Genomic DNA, 18,422 nt, shown 5'->3' with positions numbered 1-18,422 from the left:
ACTGATTTAGATCTGAGACTCCGTAACTGTTTTGTGAAGTCACAAAAATTCAGGATGGTGTCTCTTGCAGCTATAATTCCATCATTAGAAGCAGAGGATTAGTTTTTGGGTCTTGACCTTCAGGATGACTGTTTTCATATTGCAATTAATTCATCTCATAAACAGTCCCTTCTTTTTTAAGTAGGTCAGGATCACTTTCAGTATTGAGTGCTCCAGTTCGGCCTTTTGCCTGCCCCAGGAGTGTTCTCAGAAGTGCTGGAGCAGCTTACCTTTGACATCTGGGGATAATCATTTTTTCATAACTCAGCGACTGTCTTCTCAACAACCAGTCTTACAATGTAGCTTTTGATGCCATAAAGATGATGAGATCTCTGTTCTGTGAGCTGTTTGCAGCTCAACATTAAAGAAATCCACTTTAAGCATGGTACGAAGAATAGAGTTAATATTAATGCTATATCAGACAGGGCTTATCTTCCCTACAACAGATTCTCAGTGTTAGCAAATCTCGCCTCAAAGATTTAAATCAGCCCACAAACATCAGTAAGTTGTCTTCATTTACTTAGACACATGGCAGCCTGCACCTTTGTGGAACTATATGCCAGGCTCTGCCTTGGATGTTTCCAAGGCTGACTCAGAACTGTTTATACACGAAACAACCACCGCCTGAGCAAGTTGGTGTCGGTCCCAGGTCAGGTATGAGACAGTCTCAATCAGTGGAAGGACCCAGACATTGTATGTGTGGGTATTCTGTTTGTTCAGCCTCCTCCCTCTATCACTGTAATTACAGATGCATTCCTGATAGGCTGGAGAGGGCATTTGAGGACCCACACCTCTCAGGGCAAATGGTCTGCCCAGGTGACACACCTGCACATCAGCCTTCTCGAGCTGAGGGCAGTCAGGAATGTCTGTATCCTCTTTTTGCCTATAATCAGAAGAAGGTGCATAAAGATCCTGACAGACAACATAGCTTTCACGTTCTATATCAACGAATAAGGAGGGGCCTCATCTCCTTCCCTTTGTGCTGAAGTATTAAAGCTCTGGAACTGGTGAATAGCCCCTTGCATCCATATTTCAACAGCTTACCTTCCAGGGATATAAAACAGGTTAGCAGACAAACTCAGCAGGTACTTCTCCCAGGACTGCAAATGGGAGTTGGATTATCAGATTCTCAGTCTCTCAGTTTAATCTTTGTGATTTGGGGAATTCCAAAAGTAGACCTCTTTGCTACTGTGACCAGCAGGAAATGCAAACATTTTTGCTCAAGGGGGAATTGAGTTTTCCCTTTTGAAAAGACATCTTCCTTGTTCCATGGACAAGAGGCCTTTTATATGTGTTTCCCCCAACGCCCAGATTCTGAAAGTGATAAACAAGATCAAGCACCACAAAGCCCAGGACCATATTCGTAGTCCCAACGTGGTCCAGACAAATATAGTATCCTTACCTGATTCACATAGCTGTTTGTCAAGCATTCAGCTTTCCATTCATTCCTCATTTTCTTTGCCAAGATACCATTTGAACTCTTCACTCCAACCCGAAGATTCTTTGTCTCAAACTGGCTCCTTGATGGTTCACAGGACTAGCATCTGTTCGTTCTAAGGAGCTACAACAGGATTATTGAACAATAGGAAGAGTCCATGAGATGCACTTTCCTTCACAAGTGGAAAAGGTTAAGCCTTTGGTGTGTCCAGAGAAATGTTCACCTGCTCACTCTTCCCTCTTGCTTGTCCTTGATTACCCCCTGGAGCTAAAAAAAACAGGATTGTCTATAAGCTCAATCAGTGTTCACCTGGTGGTTTTAACAGCCTTTCATTCTCAAGTCTTCATCTTACAACTGTAAGGGTTCTCAGAGGATTGGGGAACCTATTTCCCCAAGTTAAGGAACCCACTCCTATCTAGGATTTGTATATACTATTTAGATGCCTTATGGTGTGTCCCGTCCCCACCCACCCCCCTTTTGAGTCAATGGCCACCTTTTTCCTCATAAATTTATCTCAGAAGACAATTGTTTTGGTAACTAGCACCTCTGCTCACAGGGTGGGGAAATAGGGATTCTAATGGCAGACCCTCCATTTACAGTATTTTTAAAGGACAATGTCTCATTATGCTCATACCCTAAATTTTTGTCGAAGATGTCCATGTTTCACATCAACCAAGTTATCCATCTTTGGTTTTTTCCCCAAAGCCACATCAGTCCATAGAGGAACCCATTTTACAGACTGCGGATGTTAGGAAGGTGTTAGCCTTTTATTTGGACAGAACTAAGGCTTAGGAAATCACCCAGCTGGTTTGTGACTGTTGCAGATAGGTGTAAAGGTTCAGTGATTTCCACCCAGAGACTTTCCAGGTAGATTTCTGATTATGTTATATTGTGTATGACACTGCAGACATACAGCCTCCTCCTAGGATGTTGGCCCATTCCACAGGATCTACATCAGTGGCATTACGCAAGAGTGTTCATATTGTAGAAATTTGTAAGGCTCTCACTCAGACTTCCATACATACCTTTCCAAGCACAATATAGCAGTCCAGACTTGTAGTTCAGGTGCTGCCATTGGAAATGCACCATTGTCTTCAGTCTTGGACTTGGCTCCGAAGCCCCCGTCTCCAGGTGAGGGATACTGCTAGTAGCCACCGGAAGTGGAGCACCTATAGGGACAGTACTAGAAGAAGAAGGAGAGGTTATTCACCTTGTGCAGTAACTTGAGTTCTTCGAGATGTGTCCCCCTATGAGTGCTCCACTACTTGCCCTCCTTCCCATCTGCTCCAGAGTTTCCTCTAAGGACTTCATGGTAGAGAAGGAACTGAGGGTGGTTCACCCGTGCATCCCTATGTATCCTTGGAGCAGGGCACAAAGAACCATAGAGAGAATGTGTGAGCCAAAAGGGCATTACTACCAAAAATTTCCAATTAAAGACGCAAGGGGCATGCGCTCATCTGAAGTGGAGCACCCATAGAGGGACACATCTCAGACAACTCCAGTTATTGCACAAGGTTAATAACTTCTCCTTTGCAGCCAGCTGGAGTCTGACTCTACCCTGCACTAACCTGTGGAACACTACGTGTCCCTGTGGACCATGCTCACCAAGTTCCTTCATGGGCTTTGATCTGCTTCTGTTTCAAAGTGGGATAGATCAAAGTGCACCAAGGAACTGTTAGGGTGCGTAAGGAACAGTGTGGCAGGTTAATGTAGGGTAGATTCATATCCCAGCTTACTGCAAACTAAATGTTCATGTAGACAAGCCATTGGATTGTACAAGAATCAAAACATGGAGAACCTGATAAAATTGTAAACACACTTTTGCAGCATCTGGGGTAAAACATGCAGATGAGCCATTTCCAGAGGTGCACCTTGGTCCCTCCTGTTCTGTCCCTGTGATGCACAATACTTTAGTCTCCTGAGGGCTTTAATACTTTGGTCTAATTCCAGTTGTTGGGTTTTGGATGGCGTTGGTGGCCTATGATATACAGGAGGACAGACTAGATGATCTGGTAATCCCTTCTGGCCTTAAACCCTGTCATTCCATATGTCACACCAGACCTGGCAGAGTTCCCCACCCCGTACGGTACAATGCTCTTTCTACTTCCTTTTCCAAATGAAGTATATTCATTTGTACTTAATCTTCTCTTAAGGACACATTCACAATACTCACGGTAAATAGATACTACTGAAGCATAAATGCTAAATCAAAACATAGCACAATACAGGAAAACTGTGTACCTGTGTATGACACCTACCAGACAGATTATTGGCCACCAGGAAAGGAGCTTTGTCTAGTGGTTAAACCGCAGGACTAGGAGTTAGGTAATCTGGGTCTTCTTCCTGGTTCTGACACTGACTTGCTGTGTGATCATGGGCAAGTCACTTAACCTTTCTGTGTATTGATTTACTTATATTTAAGATAACAAGGGTGTTGTGAGACTTAATTTATTCCTTTGAAATCCTCAAATATAAATTGCCAGATAGGTGCAAAGTAGTAGTAGTATCATGTCGCAAGATCGTTTTACAAAAAGGATCTTTATGAATGTATATCTATCAAACTGATAATTCTTTCAAAGTCTGTAATCTGTTCCTTGGAAAGGTGGTAAAAGTGATGCCTTGATTGTCAGGAATTCTTTAACCTTCTGAACCAGTCAACAAGACATTTACCTCATTTTTCTCACAGGAAGGGGCACTGAGGATGCTGTAACACAATCAGAGGTTCTGTCATAGGACGACAGGGGGGAAGGGCCAGATGTATAATTCTCAATAGCCTAAAAGGAACAGATTATACCGCTTCTTCTCAGAAAGTGTCTTTGTGAAGTGAAAAGAGAAGTGGCTACTGTGATGCCTTTTTAATTTTAATGAAATAACACGAAGGGGTATTTAATCCAAAAATACCAATTTCTGAAAGATTAAATCAGCCAAGGTCACGAGGTTGTAATATTCCTTTTCCCTAAAAACACCTCATATGTTTATCATTTTCAGTATCTCTCGTGTGTTTTTCTCTTACTTTCTTCTTTTCTACTCCTGATGAGAAGCTTCAGTATTAACTAATTTCAGTAATATTTCTTCAGAGGGTTTCAAAAAGGTGGGAGAAATGGGTTGAAATGAGTAAGCCCCAGAATCCCTGCTAAATTGTAAAACAACAGAAGAGACTCGCATTGATCCAGCTTCTCTGATTTTACAAGGAATTAGGTTGCCTAGAACCAGTGAGATTATATGTGTTTGACAGGAACTGATTATGTTTGCACATGAACATTTTTTAAAAGGTCTAATGTGGCCAGCCAACAGAGTGGAAGAATTACCTGTGTCAGTCTTAGCAACATATTGATACTAAAAAGCATTTTTGCTGAGCTTATTAAGTCTAATCACTGACTGCTACATAATGACAGACTGTGCCACTGTGAGCAGATTCTTCTGCAGTATAGGAGGCTGGGAGGAATGGGACATAGCTTTTTCACAATGGCAGTTTGTTTGTTGGGAGCACTGGTTTCTGTGGCAACCAATATCATCACACTGTTTTCTTACGCTTCTCCCGATTGTGCTTTATCCATCTCTAGTTTATAGTCTTACACTTAGATAGTAAACTCTATAGTGCAGGAACCATATCTTTGGGTGTGTCTGCACATCACCCTGGAGGGGCAAATTCCAGCATAAGGAGATTTACCCATGCTAGCTGTGATTGAGCTAGTGCACTAAAAATAGTGTAGCCATGTTGTGGCGGTTCAATGACAAGACAGACACAGCTTTTAGCAAGCAAGCAGGCTAGTCTCTGCTAACGGGCTTCTCCTGTCAGCTTTCCACCTTCCCCTTTATTCTCTCTCTCTCCCCCCGCGCATTACATTCTCCAACAGATAAAAGGAATACACTGGCTTTGTTTAACATTCTTATTTACCAATTTCTATCTACCGCATTCCTTGCTCTCGGGCCTTGAGCCCAGTCCTGGGAGGCTTCCCATGGTTCATATCATCTTGGCGAGATTCCAAGGTTGATGCCCTTGGATGGAGCAGTGTGTGCACTACTCCTACACAACACTCCGGGTGTGCCCTGAATGTTGCCAGGCGCATAAACCTTTATTAATCCTACATCCCCTCCTTTTTTGTTTATTTGTGCTCGGCCATCTCATGGTAGCCATCAATTTGCATTTGCAAGCCAATTAACTCCCGGACAGACAAGGTCATAACTCGTGGAGCCTGCCAGGGCAGGTCTCGACAAAGCCTTAACAAAAAGGAATACATTGTACACAACAGCAGCAAAAAATAAGCTTAAAAAGGTAAAGTGTAATTGGCCGGGCCCCAATTAGCCATGCTAGAGTCCTGGGAAGAGAGGTTCGAGTAAGCGGCGAGCATCATCTCATTCCCAATTTCCTCAGGGTGATGACGTACTGGAATAAGGCATGAACCTAACAATTCTTCAGCTGCTACAAAATCAAATAAACAAAAGTGGGTAACATTTGCTATTGAAGCCAGTCTTTCCCATAGGTTATATGTCATTCGGGCCCGTAACGGAGGAGCGCTCCCGAGTCAACCCCTCCAGGAAATAGCAGGCACAAAAGGCATACAATCAGTACAGAATTAGCAATGATTTGGGCGAGAATTGCCACAAACAAAGTCTCAGGAGTCTCTGGCTGTTGGTTTGCTGCCTGTCTTTGTTGAGCCGCGGCGACCAGTGCTTTTACTGCTCCCCATGTCACGGGCTGGCTTGGGACGCTACGCCTCTTCCGTTTCCGTCCCGCCGTTGTCGACTCGGGAGGCACCGCATTCTCCTCCAAGGTCAGCTGAAACTCCGGTATGGGGTTCGACAGCCCCTGGTGCCATGCCATGCTGTTTCAGTGCCGGTCGCACACACCGGGCCGGAACCCACAACGGTCCTGCAGGGAGAAACACAGCAGCATATCCCCGATCCCAAGTGATTAAAGGCACTGGGCCCAACCATTGCGGATCGGGCAGCTGATGGTAATAGACACGCGGTCTTTCCATTTGTGAAAATGCCGATCCGCAGGGGTCTGCTGATCTGCATTCAGCATTAAATTATTTAAAGTAAACAAAAGGATATGCAGTTGTTGCTGAATGTCTCCTAAGATTCGGAGACGCAGCTCCCCTTGTTTTAATTGTTTGTCGAGCAAGGTTTTTAGCGTGCGATTTGCACGTTCAACAATAGCTTGGCCTGTGGAATTATAAGGGATCCCGTGTTTGAGACGGACGTCCCATTGGGCACAAAAGGTGAAAAGTGCTGTGGAGCAATAGGCTGGGGCATTATCCGTTTTTTTCTGGCTCGGGTGACCCATAACAGCAAAACAGGCTAGCAAATGGTGAATAACTTTGGGAGTGGCTTCCCCACGCTGTGGGGTCGCCCAAAGGAATCCCAAATAGGTATCAGTAAAAACGTGTAAAAACGAATAGGGGCAGAATTGTGGCACGTGAGTGACATCCATTTGCCACAGCTGATTCGCTGCGGTACCTCTGGGGTTAACGGCATAAGAAAAGGTAGGGGCAGCAGCGGTACAGGGGGGGCAGGAACAAACAATAGAACGTGCATGATCAGCAGGAATATGAAACTGTCGGGCCAAGACAGAGGCAAACTGATGAAAAAAGGAATGGCTTTCGATGGGGTCAGAAAAAAGGGAATTTACCTGACCACGTAACGCGCGATCAGCGCGCGCATTGCCTTCAATGAGTAGCCCAGGCAGAGGGGTATGACTGCGAATATGAGCAACAAAATAAGGGAAATTACGAGTGGTGAGGAGATACTGTAAAGACAAAAACAGGCGAAGGAGGTCCGCATCGACCTGAGGGGTAATGAGGGCAAGGGGTAAATGATCAATTACCTGATAAACATAATGCGTGTCCACGATCAAATTAAAGGGACAATCAGCAAAAAGTTGAAAGGCCAAAATAACAGCAGCTAGTTCCAAGGACTAGTAAAGCTCTCCAAGCGCTGTGCATGCAAATATTGTTGTACAAGTGAATGAAGCGCTTTCAGCTTTTCTAGAGGGAGGGGCCACTGGTCAATCCATACGGGCTCTAAGGATTGCCATACCAATGGTAATGCGGATGGCCAGGTGGGTGAGGGAGAATTTTGGGCCATTATATATTAATATCGAGGGTGGTGTCCAGCTTTGTAAGTAAATCATGGCCCCAAATATTGAGGTGGACAGGGAGTACAAAAGGGCGGATCGTAGCAAGGGCACGGCCTCCTGGTTTAGAGACCGTGACCCAAGACAAACTTTGGCACCTGGGTTTGCTACCCCCGATCCCCCACAACTCTCTAGAAGGAACTGTTGGCCAACCGACCGGCCACTCCGGATCACGAATCACCGTAACGTCAGCTCCAGTGTCCACCAACCCTGTAAAAGGAACATTATTTAAAAGAAGTGTTAACTGAGGTTTTGAGGGGCGGACCGACAGTGTCAGAGCAACAAGTGGAGAGGACGTGTTGTGAGACGGCGACTGAGACAGCGTCGATCCAAAGCCGTTCCCGCCCCGGGCTCGATCCTCTGCGGCTGGCACCTGATAGGGGAATAAAATCAATTGTGCAATTGACCGTCCACGCGGGAGCGACTGCGGAAGATGGGTCCATACCTGAACCTTAATAACACCGGTGTAATCGGCGTCAATAACTCCTGGGATGACAAAAAAACCCTGTTTCCCAGCGTGTGAGCGAGGGAGAACCAGACCCACAAATCCAGCAGGGAGAGGTCCCGTCACCTGTGTAGGTATGGCGCAAACCTCCCCTTGCAACTGAAAATCAGCGTGCTCCTGCATAATCAAATCAAGCCCTGCACTTCCAGCAGTCGCCGCCCTCATAGAGTCTATGGATTTTAAGGCAGAGGAACAGTTTTCTGAGTGGGAAACACCCCCGTTTGGCCCTGGGTTCGGGGGGGACCCGTCGTGCGGTTTCCTGACCCGCTACGACACTGATTAGCCCAGTGATAGCCCTTCCGACACTTGGGGCACTTCTTTGAGGGGCGGGCAGACGCCATCGATGAGCGGCACTCCCGCTGAAAGTGACCCTCCTTACCACAGCGGTAACAACGCTTCCCCTCTTTCCCGCTTTTCCGCAGGGCGGCGGCCAGAACTCCAGCTTTATGTGCTTCAGTTCTGATGTTTTGGCACGCCCGCAGCATGTCCGACAGCTCTAGAATTCCAGAGGCTTGTGCAGCCTGGAGAGCACGGTGGCAATCCTCGTTCGCATTTTCAACCGCCATTTTTAGCAGGATCTCCTGAGCTGCTGCAGGGTTATCCACCTGTCGGAGGATAGCCTCCTGCAATCTGTTGGTAAAATCCATAAAGGACTCTGATGCACCCTGACGGATACTGGCAAAGCTTTTGGTAGGCCTGCCTGAATCTGGGACCTTCCGGAAAGCATGCTGGGTGCAGGTGGAAATAATGGGGAAGACGGCCTGAGGGAGTTGAGACTGCAGCTGAACAGTAGCAAACTGTCCCTCCCCTGCCAAGTGCTCATAAATGATACCTTGCTCTCTATAAACCTGGGCCTGGCGTTCCGCCATCTGCCGATACTCACTAAGCCAAATAACATACTGACTAGGTGTCAGCATCATGCGCAACAGCGCCTTCCAATCTTCAGGGATCAGGGAGTACCCACTACCTAGCCCTTCAATGAGACCACACACATACGTGCTAGTCAGGCCAAACTCGCGAATCCCTTTCTTTACCTCTCTGATCACCGAGTAAGGCAAACTGACCCAGTTTGCAACCTGGTTGCCCTGGCCATCATCCTGCCAGGTCACCGGACAAACTGAGACCAGATCAGCCAGCTCCTCTGCTGTAATATCTGAGCGAGTCCTCGCAGCGTGAACCATTTGTTGCACCAGCGAAAGCCCCTGAGCAGACGCAGATGACCCCCCGGGGGGCCCCGGAGCATGGGGCCCCACGGGCGGAGGGTGATCACACACCGGCTCCGGTGGGGAAGGCCAGGGAGGCGGTGGTAATAGAGGCACTGGGGGCGAAGCAGGGGCAGGGATGGTTGCAGGAGCGGACGGGGGTGGCGGGATCAGCAGCCCCTCTGTTGGCGCGGGAGAGGGTCTTTCTGAGGTGACACACTGTGTTGCATCGGTAGGAGGGGGGGTGGCTGCAGGAGCGGATGGGCGTGGCGAGATCACCAGCCTCGCGAGGGAGGGCCTGTCCGAGGCGACACGCTGTATCGCGTCGCGGCAGAGGTGCCAGGCATGTAAAGCCTGCACGGACGCCCGAGGCTCTTTGTGCAATGTCTGGCCCATCCGCTCCCAGTCCGCTAGCTTAAGGGTTCCAGCTTCAGGGTACCACGGGCATTGGGCACTCACCTCCTGTAGCAGGAGAGTGAGTTCTCGAGTGGGGCAGTCATGCTGAGCCTTACGCAGCAAATACTGTAGCTCATTGCGGTGTTGCACTTGCAAAGCAGAGAGGGAGCTTCCCATACTTACCACAACGAAAAATACTCACCGGGATCCGCGAAGCGGATGAGTGACGCGTCTGAAACCCTTGCCGGGCGAGGTGAGTGCTGAGGGCCCCACGTTGGGCGCCAGTTGTGGCGGTTCAATGACAAGACAGACACAGCTTTTAGCAAGCAAACAGGCTGGTCTGCTAACCGACTTCTGCCTGTCAGCTTTCCACCTTCCCCTTTATTCTCTCTCTCCCCCCGCGCATTACATTCTCCAACAGATAAAAGGAATACACTGGCTTTGTTTAACATTCTTATTTACCAATTTCTATCTACCGCATTCCTTGCTCTCGGGCCTTGAGCCCAGTCCTGGGAGGCTTCCCATGGTTCATATCATCTTGGCGAGATTCCAAGGTTGATGGTGCTGTGAGTGGGGTTAGCTGCCCTAAGCAAATACCCATCCAAGACGCTAGGTACATACTTGGGGCAGCTAGTCCCTCCTGCCACTCTTGCCACTATGGCTACACTCTATTTTTAACAGTAGCTTGATCAGAATTGAGACAGGTATGTCTCCTCAAGCTGGAATTTATACCTCCATCTAGAAGTGAAGACAGACCCTTTGTTACGTTTGTAAAGTGAAACTGCAGCCTCTAGGCACTATCATAATACAAAGAAGAGTAGGATATCAGAAAGGTAGCTTTAGTATTTTAGATTTTGCCGTTTCAGTGTCTATATTCACAGGAAGTTCAGGATTGAGATGAAAAGATTTAAGGTCTGTCCTACCTTGTGAACTCTGGTATGTGTAAAGAAAAAATAAAAATCTAAGAATTTAAAATCCTAACTATATGTACTATAAAAGAATATCTGAGTGAAAAAGTGAATATGGGGGATCACATAAAGGTCAGCACAGGAATAAAAGTGCATATGGGGAAAGAAAAGATGTGGGTGTGGGTGAAAAACTCCCATGCTCTGTGAGAGTAAGTAAAACTGGAGTCATAATTTAATTGACGTAATTAGGTCTTTAAAGACAAATTATCCTGGAATGACATTTATATGATCCAAAGGAAGCCATGGCACATCCAAGATGAGGAAGTGATGAAAGACCTCTGTGCACTGTGAAAGTAAACAGATGGCTCCCATCACCATTTAATGACAGCAGTTAGGTCTTTAAAGATCAATAATGCTGGAGTAACACTCATGATCCAGAGGAGCCAGTGTCAGATGGGAGATCTTTGATGGAGACACAAGGTGGGGGCCTGGAAAAGCCAGTGCAGAGCAAAAGCAGCAGAGAAACCAAAGAGATTCTAGAGCAAATGAAGTGAAATGGAAACCCTTACATGAGGAATCAGTGGATCAGGATAACTTTTGTTAAAGGTCAATTCCTGAAGTGAAGAGTAAACACCAGAATGGAAGATTGTATAATATCTGACTGACTTCAGTTGTACACACACACACCGACATCTTGTTCCATATGCAGAAAAGTCTGCAGATCTTGCTAAATACTAAAGAACTATTCTGTATGAAACTCAAAGGCTAAAGGGAAACTAAAGACATCTCTCTCTCAAACCACATAAGGTTGCAAAGTTAAGCACTCAAAAGTTAGGAAGTGCCAGAGTTAAGGCTGCCTGGGCAAGCACATTTCAGCCCCCTTGTGTGTGTACATTATCAAAACAGAAAAATTGAACAGCTCCTCATTAATTGAGCACCATACGTTCTGTGCACTGAATGAGTTAGAGTTCATGTGGAAAAAAATTATGTGATCATATAATTAAAAACTGTATCATATCATGCATACATACATACAAGGAGTCCAAAATTAATTCTGGCATTTCCTAACTAACAAAGCTCCCCGCCAACATATTCCACATCCCAGTCCCATTCTGCTCACCTGGCCAGTCCCAGTGTTCACCGCTCTGGCTTCTCATTCCAGTCCCAGTCTCTTTGCCCAGTCTTACTCCTCCAGATTCCCCATTCCAGTCTCCTTGTCCAGCCAATCCCAATTCCTCCCCGTCCGGCTCCTTATCGAATATGTATTTCTGACCCACTCCCCCCCCATCCACATTCCTGTTTCCACCAGCTGCTAGTCCCAATCTACCTACTGGGCTCCTCATTCAGTTTCCCACTCTCTTTACCCAGCATGTCCCAGTTCTCTCCTAGCTCCTTATCAGATCTTTTCATTTATTCATAAAAATTCAGCCTGAGGCAGACACACAGCATGGACAATTTCAGAGAGGAGTAGGTTGATGGGAGTTGAGGGCTTAGGAGTGTGGCAGCTATATTGACAGAAAGAAAAGGCCAGATCTTGGAAATGTTATGGAAGAAGAAGCATCAAGATGTGGCTGCAGTCTTGATGTGTGGGGCTAGGGCAGGGCAGAACAAAAATTGATCTTCATAATGGACAATGAATCTCAGAGAAACTGTTAGATCTGAGAGAAACTGACACACTGTAGCTGAAAGTCAGTCTCTGCATGACCCCTCATTATCAAATAAACATTTTGTTTGTGTTTGTCCACAGGCAAGCTTCTAGTGGTAGTCATGACCTGAGTTGACCGGGTCAGATTCAGTGATTTGGATGTTATCTATGGATAATAAGACAGGTTTACAGATTGCAGTTTATTTGTACGATGCTTTCATGAATTTATTTTCCTTCTGGAATTGAGTAAGAATCAAAGCATATTACCAAAACGTGATGAGGCTCCCTTTGTTCCTTCTACTGAGAACAAATATATATTAATTATATATTTTACCCTGTGTCCAATTGTCTCCCCCTGCCCTTCCTACTTACGTAGTGAAAAGAATAAACAAAGTGAAATTCCTCTTTCAAAAGGGCCTTGCTGTTTTGGTTATTTTTCAAGACTTCCCATTTCTTGTAATGAATAGGCAAACTTTAACCTAGCTTTGAACGGGCATCTGGAATCAGTCAGTTCTTAGGTTAGAGGATGGTGAGATTTTACAGATGGAAACATATGGCACATCAGCTGCCCCAAACACACTTAAGTTAGGGAACTGAAAAGTTGCAACAGAAACTACTTTTTTTGCATTCATTTTTTTCTGTTTCCAACTAGATAGCACTGCATGTTACTTGAGATGCACAATGGCAAGGATGCCACATGTTGTTAGCATTGTGAGGATTATGTAATGACATTTGGAAAAAGATAATTCATTTATATGCAGATTATTTTCAACTCTTAAGATCATATCCTGCCCTTATGGAAAAAGCCTATAGAATTTGGTAGAGATTAAACATGTGGGGCTCTATAAAAATGTGTAATGGGGTTGCATAGAAATTACTTCTATAAATCTATAGAATCAAATAAGAAATGTTAACCTTTTTATCATTTTTATAACTATCCAGTAGAATTTGATAGCAGGGATATGATTTTCTAATATATTCTGTAGGACCTTTTTGTAATTGTTTGCTTTGAAAATCATGAAAATGCTTCCAAAATATAAGAGCCGCAAGTGTTTGTGGTTCAAATAGCATATGATGCATAATGCATATTTTAACATTTTTTCTTTTAATTTTTCACATATGCTTGTTGTGCGTGATTATATAAGATCTCTATTTTTTGACAAAGTGGTGCAAGTGTGTATGTAGTACAGCAGCGGTTCTCAAACTGTGGGTTGGGTCCCCAAAGTGAGTCGTGAACCCCTGGCATTAGACTTGATGGGAGTCAGGGCTGAAGCCAAAGTGTGAGCCCCACTTCCCAGGGGTGAAGCCCTCAAGCTTTGGTGCCCCCCAGGGAAGCGGGACTTGGGCTTTGGCCCCCTTGCCTGGGGTGCTGGGGCTCAGGCTTCAGTCCCCCTTCGCGGGGTCGTGTAGTAATTTTGGTTGTCAGAAGAGGGTCGCGGTGCAATAAAGTTTAAGAAACCCTATAGTACTGCATGGTTGGAATAAAAAATTCAGCAGTCTAATTTATCTTGAGATATATTCAGTCAAATAATTTTTTACTGTAGTTAGCTAACACTTCAAGCTCTAACAATGCCCTGAACCATAAAAGAAATTTGCATATAAGAAATGTTTTGAATCCGTTAAAACCTCAGCTCACAGCTGAAGAGTAGCTATCAGGTCTTTGTTGACAAACATGAAGTGAGATCTTACCCCAAAAAAAAAAAAAAAAAAAAGCTAGGCTGTGACTGACAGATGTCAAACCTTCGGTTTTGATGTATGTATTTCAGTCAGGGACTAGAGCATCAGAAAGACAGCAATCAATTTGGCTGTATAAGAGCATGCAAAATATATTACTCCTGGCAGTTGTCAGGGAAGAATTATTCAGAAAATAATCTGAAATGCATTTGATCATATGCTAGATGGTTTAATAATTTATATTATACCTTATTAGCAAAGTCTTGTGTTTACTTTGCTGTTGCCAAAATAAGATGAAAGACTTAATTCAGTGGAAATACAAGATGCTGGACTCACAGTGGCTGTTTTTGCATTTGTGTTTGATAATTTCTTCCCACTTTTTTCCCCTTCTCTCTCTCATTAGTGGGAGCAATATTTCTATTAATTATGAGCTTACCAACAGTTTTAATTCTGAACTGCTTATGTCTGGAAAATAATATCAAGACTCAGTTATGGCACACAACTTTTTATACATGTGCTACGTGACTTTAAAAGCATAATAAAGTTACCTGTGTATTTGATCCAAATGTTTTTCAGATGAAAAACAGGCTCTTGTCTAGCTTTATTCCTATTGAATTTCACTTGATTGCATTATACAGTACTTTTTTGCAATTCCTGCAGTTTATGAAAATCCATTCAAACTAGATTTAAGGAAATGTTATACTTCCACTGGATGCAGATTATGTATGGTGAAAGTTAGACCAACTCAGAATCTTACATATGTGCCTTGAAGATTTTCTTGGAAGTAAATACATGTTTGATCAAGACTCTCACAAACAAGACACTATGGTATATCCCACCATATAAACTTAATGCAATGCAGGATTGTAAGTGAGCTCAGTAATCAGACTTATTGGAATGGTGCTGTCAAATACAAGTGAGATTCTCATCCCCTTCCAGTCCATTCATGCGAGATAAAAGGGCCAGAGTGGCAGGCCTAAAAGGACCCTAATAACCTGGGTTTTGATTGGGGGAGATTCCCCCTCGCAAGTCGTGGTGTTGGGAGTGTGTGGGGGTTGGCGCTCGGAATAGGAGGGATGTGTCTGCAGCCGGCCATGATACACAGCAATGCAGATCATAAATTGTTTTGATTGTTTGTACAATCTACCTAACCGACAGTGTGAAAAACACCTAATATTTTATATGGCCATGAAAAGAAATGATTTGCCTCAGATGAGTAGAATTTTGAAGACATGCAGTCTGAGGCGAAGAGAGGTTTTCCTCCAACTTTGACCAGTCTTAAAAACGAGTATATTACTGGGTAGCTTGTTTCAGATAAATAAAAACTTTAATAATTGGTTTTCTGTGGTTTCCAGTTTATTTTGCATGTAAAGGTTAAGTAGCTTTGACTCTTGAAATAAAATAGCTGTAGCCAATTATTAGTTTTTTAGATTCCTTAGGAATAGATTTTAATTACTCTACCTATCAGTACAGAGCAATATCCGTCAACACTTGCAATATTTTGTGGTGAAAAGCGAACACATTCTTCACAATGTAGTGATGCAGTCCTGGAATCCTTTAGTTTTCATGCTTTAACTGGAAAGCACTATGTCCCAATATACTTGTCGACTTACTTCTGCTTCCTTCCTGACAATCTTTTACCTACTGTACATGTAGTAAGTCATCTTCATTTCACAGGTTACATGGTCAGTAATCCTCCAACTAGCATTGCATGCACTCTGAATTAACAACACCTCAGATGGTAAAGCACTTACCTGAGGCTGTCATTTTGCCCCTTTGATATTTGTTTATCTAAGCAGTTATAATAATTTTCATTCCACAAATACTATAACAGTATTTAATCCTGGAGTGGATAAAGGAAGCAGGCTGCAAGTCAACTGTTTAGGTTGTGCTGTCCCACTTAGATGTGGGCAGGCACCTTCAGTGGTAATATTTGTTGTATTGAGTCAGGAGCTCCATTAGCCGTGGACAAACATGCACACAATCTTGTTACAGCTGCTTAGGAATGTACTGTATGATTGTTCAGACAGGCACTTGGTAGTACAAGTGGAAAGCAAAGGTAATGATGCCCAGGTAGAAAAAGTGAGGGGCAAAAGGTGACTCTCCAAAAATATTTTAAACTGGGAGATTTCAAGAAGTTAAAATCCAAGTGGTTCATTCCAATTTATTAAAGAAATTCTTGAAAGAAAGAAAATGAGTCTAGGAAAAAATGTAACATAAACCAAGCATAAGCCAAAATAAACAGAATGAAAAAATTAAATGTTATGACATATTAGTAAACCTTTTTTGTTTTATACTGTTTTCCATCATTTACACCTTCTTGCTCACGTATTCTGATGGCATTTAAACAGACACTGATTTTTAACCATAAAACTCTGTTGAACTAGATATGTGTTGCAGTAGGAACACTTCCGTTAGCTTTACATCTGAATGGTAAAATTAAGCCTGAAATGGCGACTCAGCGTGCCTAACTATGCTACAGTATAGATCCTGCCGCTAGTGAGGACTGTTGGTGCTTTTAATCACGTTGACAGTGGTAATAGTAGCCCTAGCAGGGGACCTTGAGACTCAATACGAACAAGAAGGTGAGTGTTTTAGCACAGCTGCCTCGTGAGGGTCAGGGGGAAAGTGCTGGGGGAGGACTTTGGAACATCACTGAGCTAGCACACCAGGGATAAACACAATGATTGACATTTGCAGGGCCCTGCTGTGGAAAAAATGGCAATGTTGTTGTTTCCCTGTATTGCTAGCTATACAGTCCCATTTGAAGGAACCAAAGAGTGGGAGGGTAGCAAAACAAAAATAGACACCCTCCCAAACAACTTCTCTTTGACATTGTTGCCAAGCAATTTGTCTGTGCTGTTAACAGTTTTATTGATTTGGAAATTAATTTCACTGAAGAAACTGACTCGGTATGGCATCAGCACAAATTCTTCACCATATCTGAGAAATGAACGAGATAAACAAGAAGAATTCAAGATGCAGTACAGACTGAAGTATTTTTTGACTTTAAAACGGAAATTATTACTAAGGGGAGATTTCCTTTGTACTTGATATACATCATCAAATGTAATTAGCATGCAAGCTTAATCTAATTCCTGCATTTCTCCACAGGAGTTCAGATATGTGCTGGAAAATGGCTTGAATTTGAAAGCATGCCCTTCTGCTGGAATCCGAGAAAAAGCATCATTGAGTTCCAGGAAGGTGATGCAACTTCCTTGGCAGCAAGAAGGAGGTGGACTGAAGATGCTGTCTGTCAGCCTGGCTTTACTGGCAATTCTTGTTACTTTTTATTACGGAGGTGTTTAAATAGAACACTGAACTGAATGAAGCTTTTGTGAACAAAAATAAAGTGCTGATTAAAATCTTCAGAGGAAATCTATTTAAAAAACAGATGTAAACTGAGCAATAATTTGTACTCACCCTAAGCCTTTCCTTTCATCCACAGTTTAAGTGAGATGCATCCTGCCCCTATTTGCATGCTGTGGTTATTTTATCAAGAGCAGGAAAATGGGTTGTCACATCAGACTTTTTCTCCTGTAGATTTTTTTTTCTTTTTAAAGAAAAAGCAGGGGTTTGCTTATTTGTCTTTTACGTAGCTGCAGGTAAATGCATATGTAGGAAACCCATTAAATTGTTAAGGAATGTTTTCTTCCTGAAGAAGTATTGATCTTGGGATGCTGAGCATTTGAAGCTGCCTTAAACATTTTTCTTGATGCTTTTCTTTGTATATTAAAATCAAATATTAAGTAGTAGAACTGTTCGACCATTGCAATTTGTCATCTGTCACCACTGGTGTGTCAGCTATGTCTGAAGTAATTTTTGGCCTACAACAAAGAAACATCAGTAGCTCAGCCTCCTAACTAGGAACATTAAAGAACATACTCACTTTGTTCTAAATATATGAAAAAAGAATTGTTACACAGAAATAATTTGAACACTTTTGTTTGTTGAGTGGGAAATTCATGAATTTCTGTAAAAGGCAAATTTAGTGTGATCAGCATAGGCCTGACCCAACGCCCATTTAAATCAGTGTGAATCTTCCCGTTCTCTTCAGTGGGCATTAGATCAGGCCTTATATAAGTAATGTGAGAATACTTTGTTATTGGGGAAATAACATTTCACATACACCACAAATTGTTGTTTGTTCTTTTTAACTCTCTTCTTTTCAAGGAGGTAGCATTATCTAGTGGATAGAGCACTGGATGGTTTCAGGACGTCTCCACTCCATTCCCAGCTCTGCCAGTGAACCTGCTGCATGACCTAGTTCAAGTCAGTTCCCTTCTCCGTGGCCTCACCCAAGCTGTCTGTCTTGTTTAAGCTCCTTGGGTCAGGGACAGTCTCTGATTATGTGTTTGTACAGTGCCTAGCACACGGGCCCCAGTCCTGGTTGAGTTCCTAGATACTAATGTAGTACAAATAAATAATAACTTGAGTAAAAATGTTGTGTACCTTTCAAAGAAACATAATTAAAGC

General features: G+C 43.6%; 1 protein-coding gene across 2 annotated transcripts in view; it reads left to right on the top strand.

The window, feature by feature from the left end:
• The window catches only part of CDKAL1 (CDKAL1 threonylcarbamoyladenosine tRNA methylthiotransferase), a 657,626-nt gene extending 640,312 nt beyond the window's left edge, over positions 1-17,314 (top strand). For both annotated transcript variants that reach the window (XM_074944791.1, XM_074944792.1), the window contains one exon: positions 17,061-17,314. In XM_074944791.1, the coding sequence (XP_074800892.1) occupies positions 17,061-17,255 (195 nt within the window). In that variant the 3' untranslated portion in view covers positions 17,256-17,314. The remainder of the gene's footprint in view (positions 1-17,060) is intronic.
• The last annotated feature ends 1,108 nt before the right edge of the window (positions 17,315-18,422 follow it).

This window comes from Natator depressus, chromosome 2 (genome assembly GCF_965152275.1).
Source record: "Natator depressus isolate rNatDep1 chromosome 2, rNatDep2.hap1, whole genome shotgun sequence".
Taxonomy (NCBI): domain Eukaryota; kingdom Metazoa; phylum Chordata; order Testudines; family Cheloniidae; genus Natator; species Natator depressus.
This window is presented reverse-complemented; position numbering and strand designations above follow the sequence as displayed.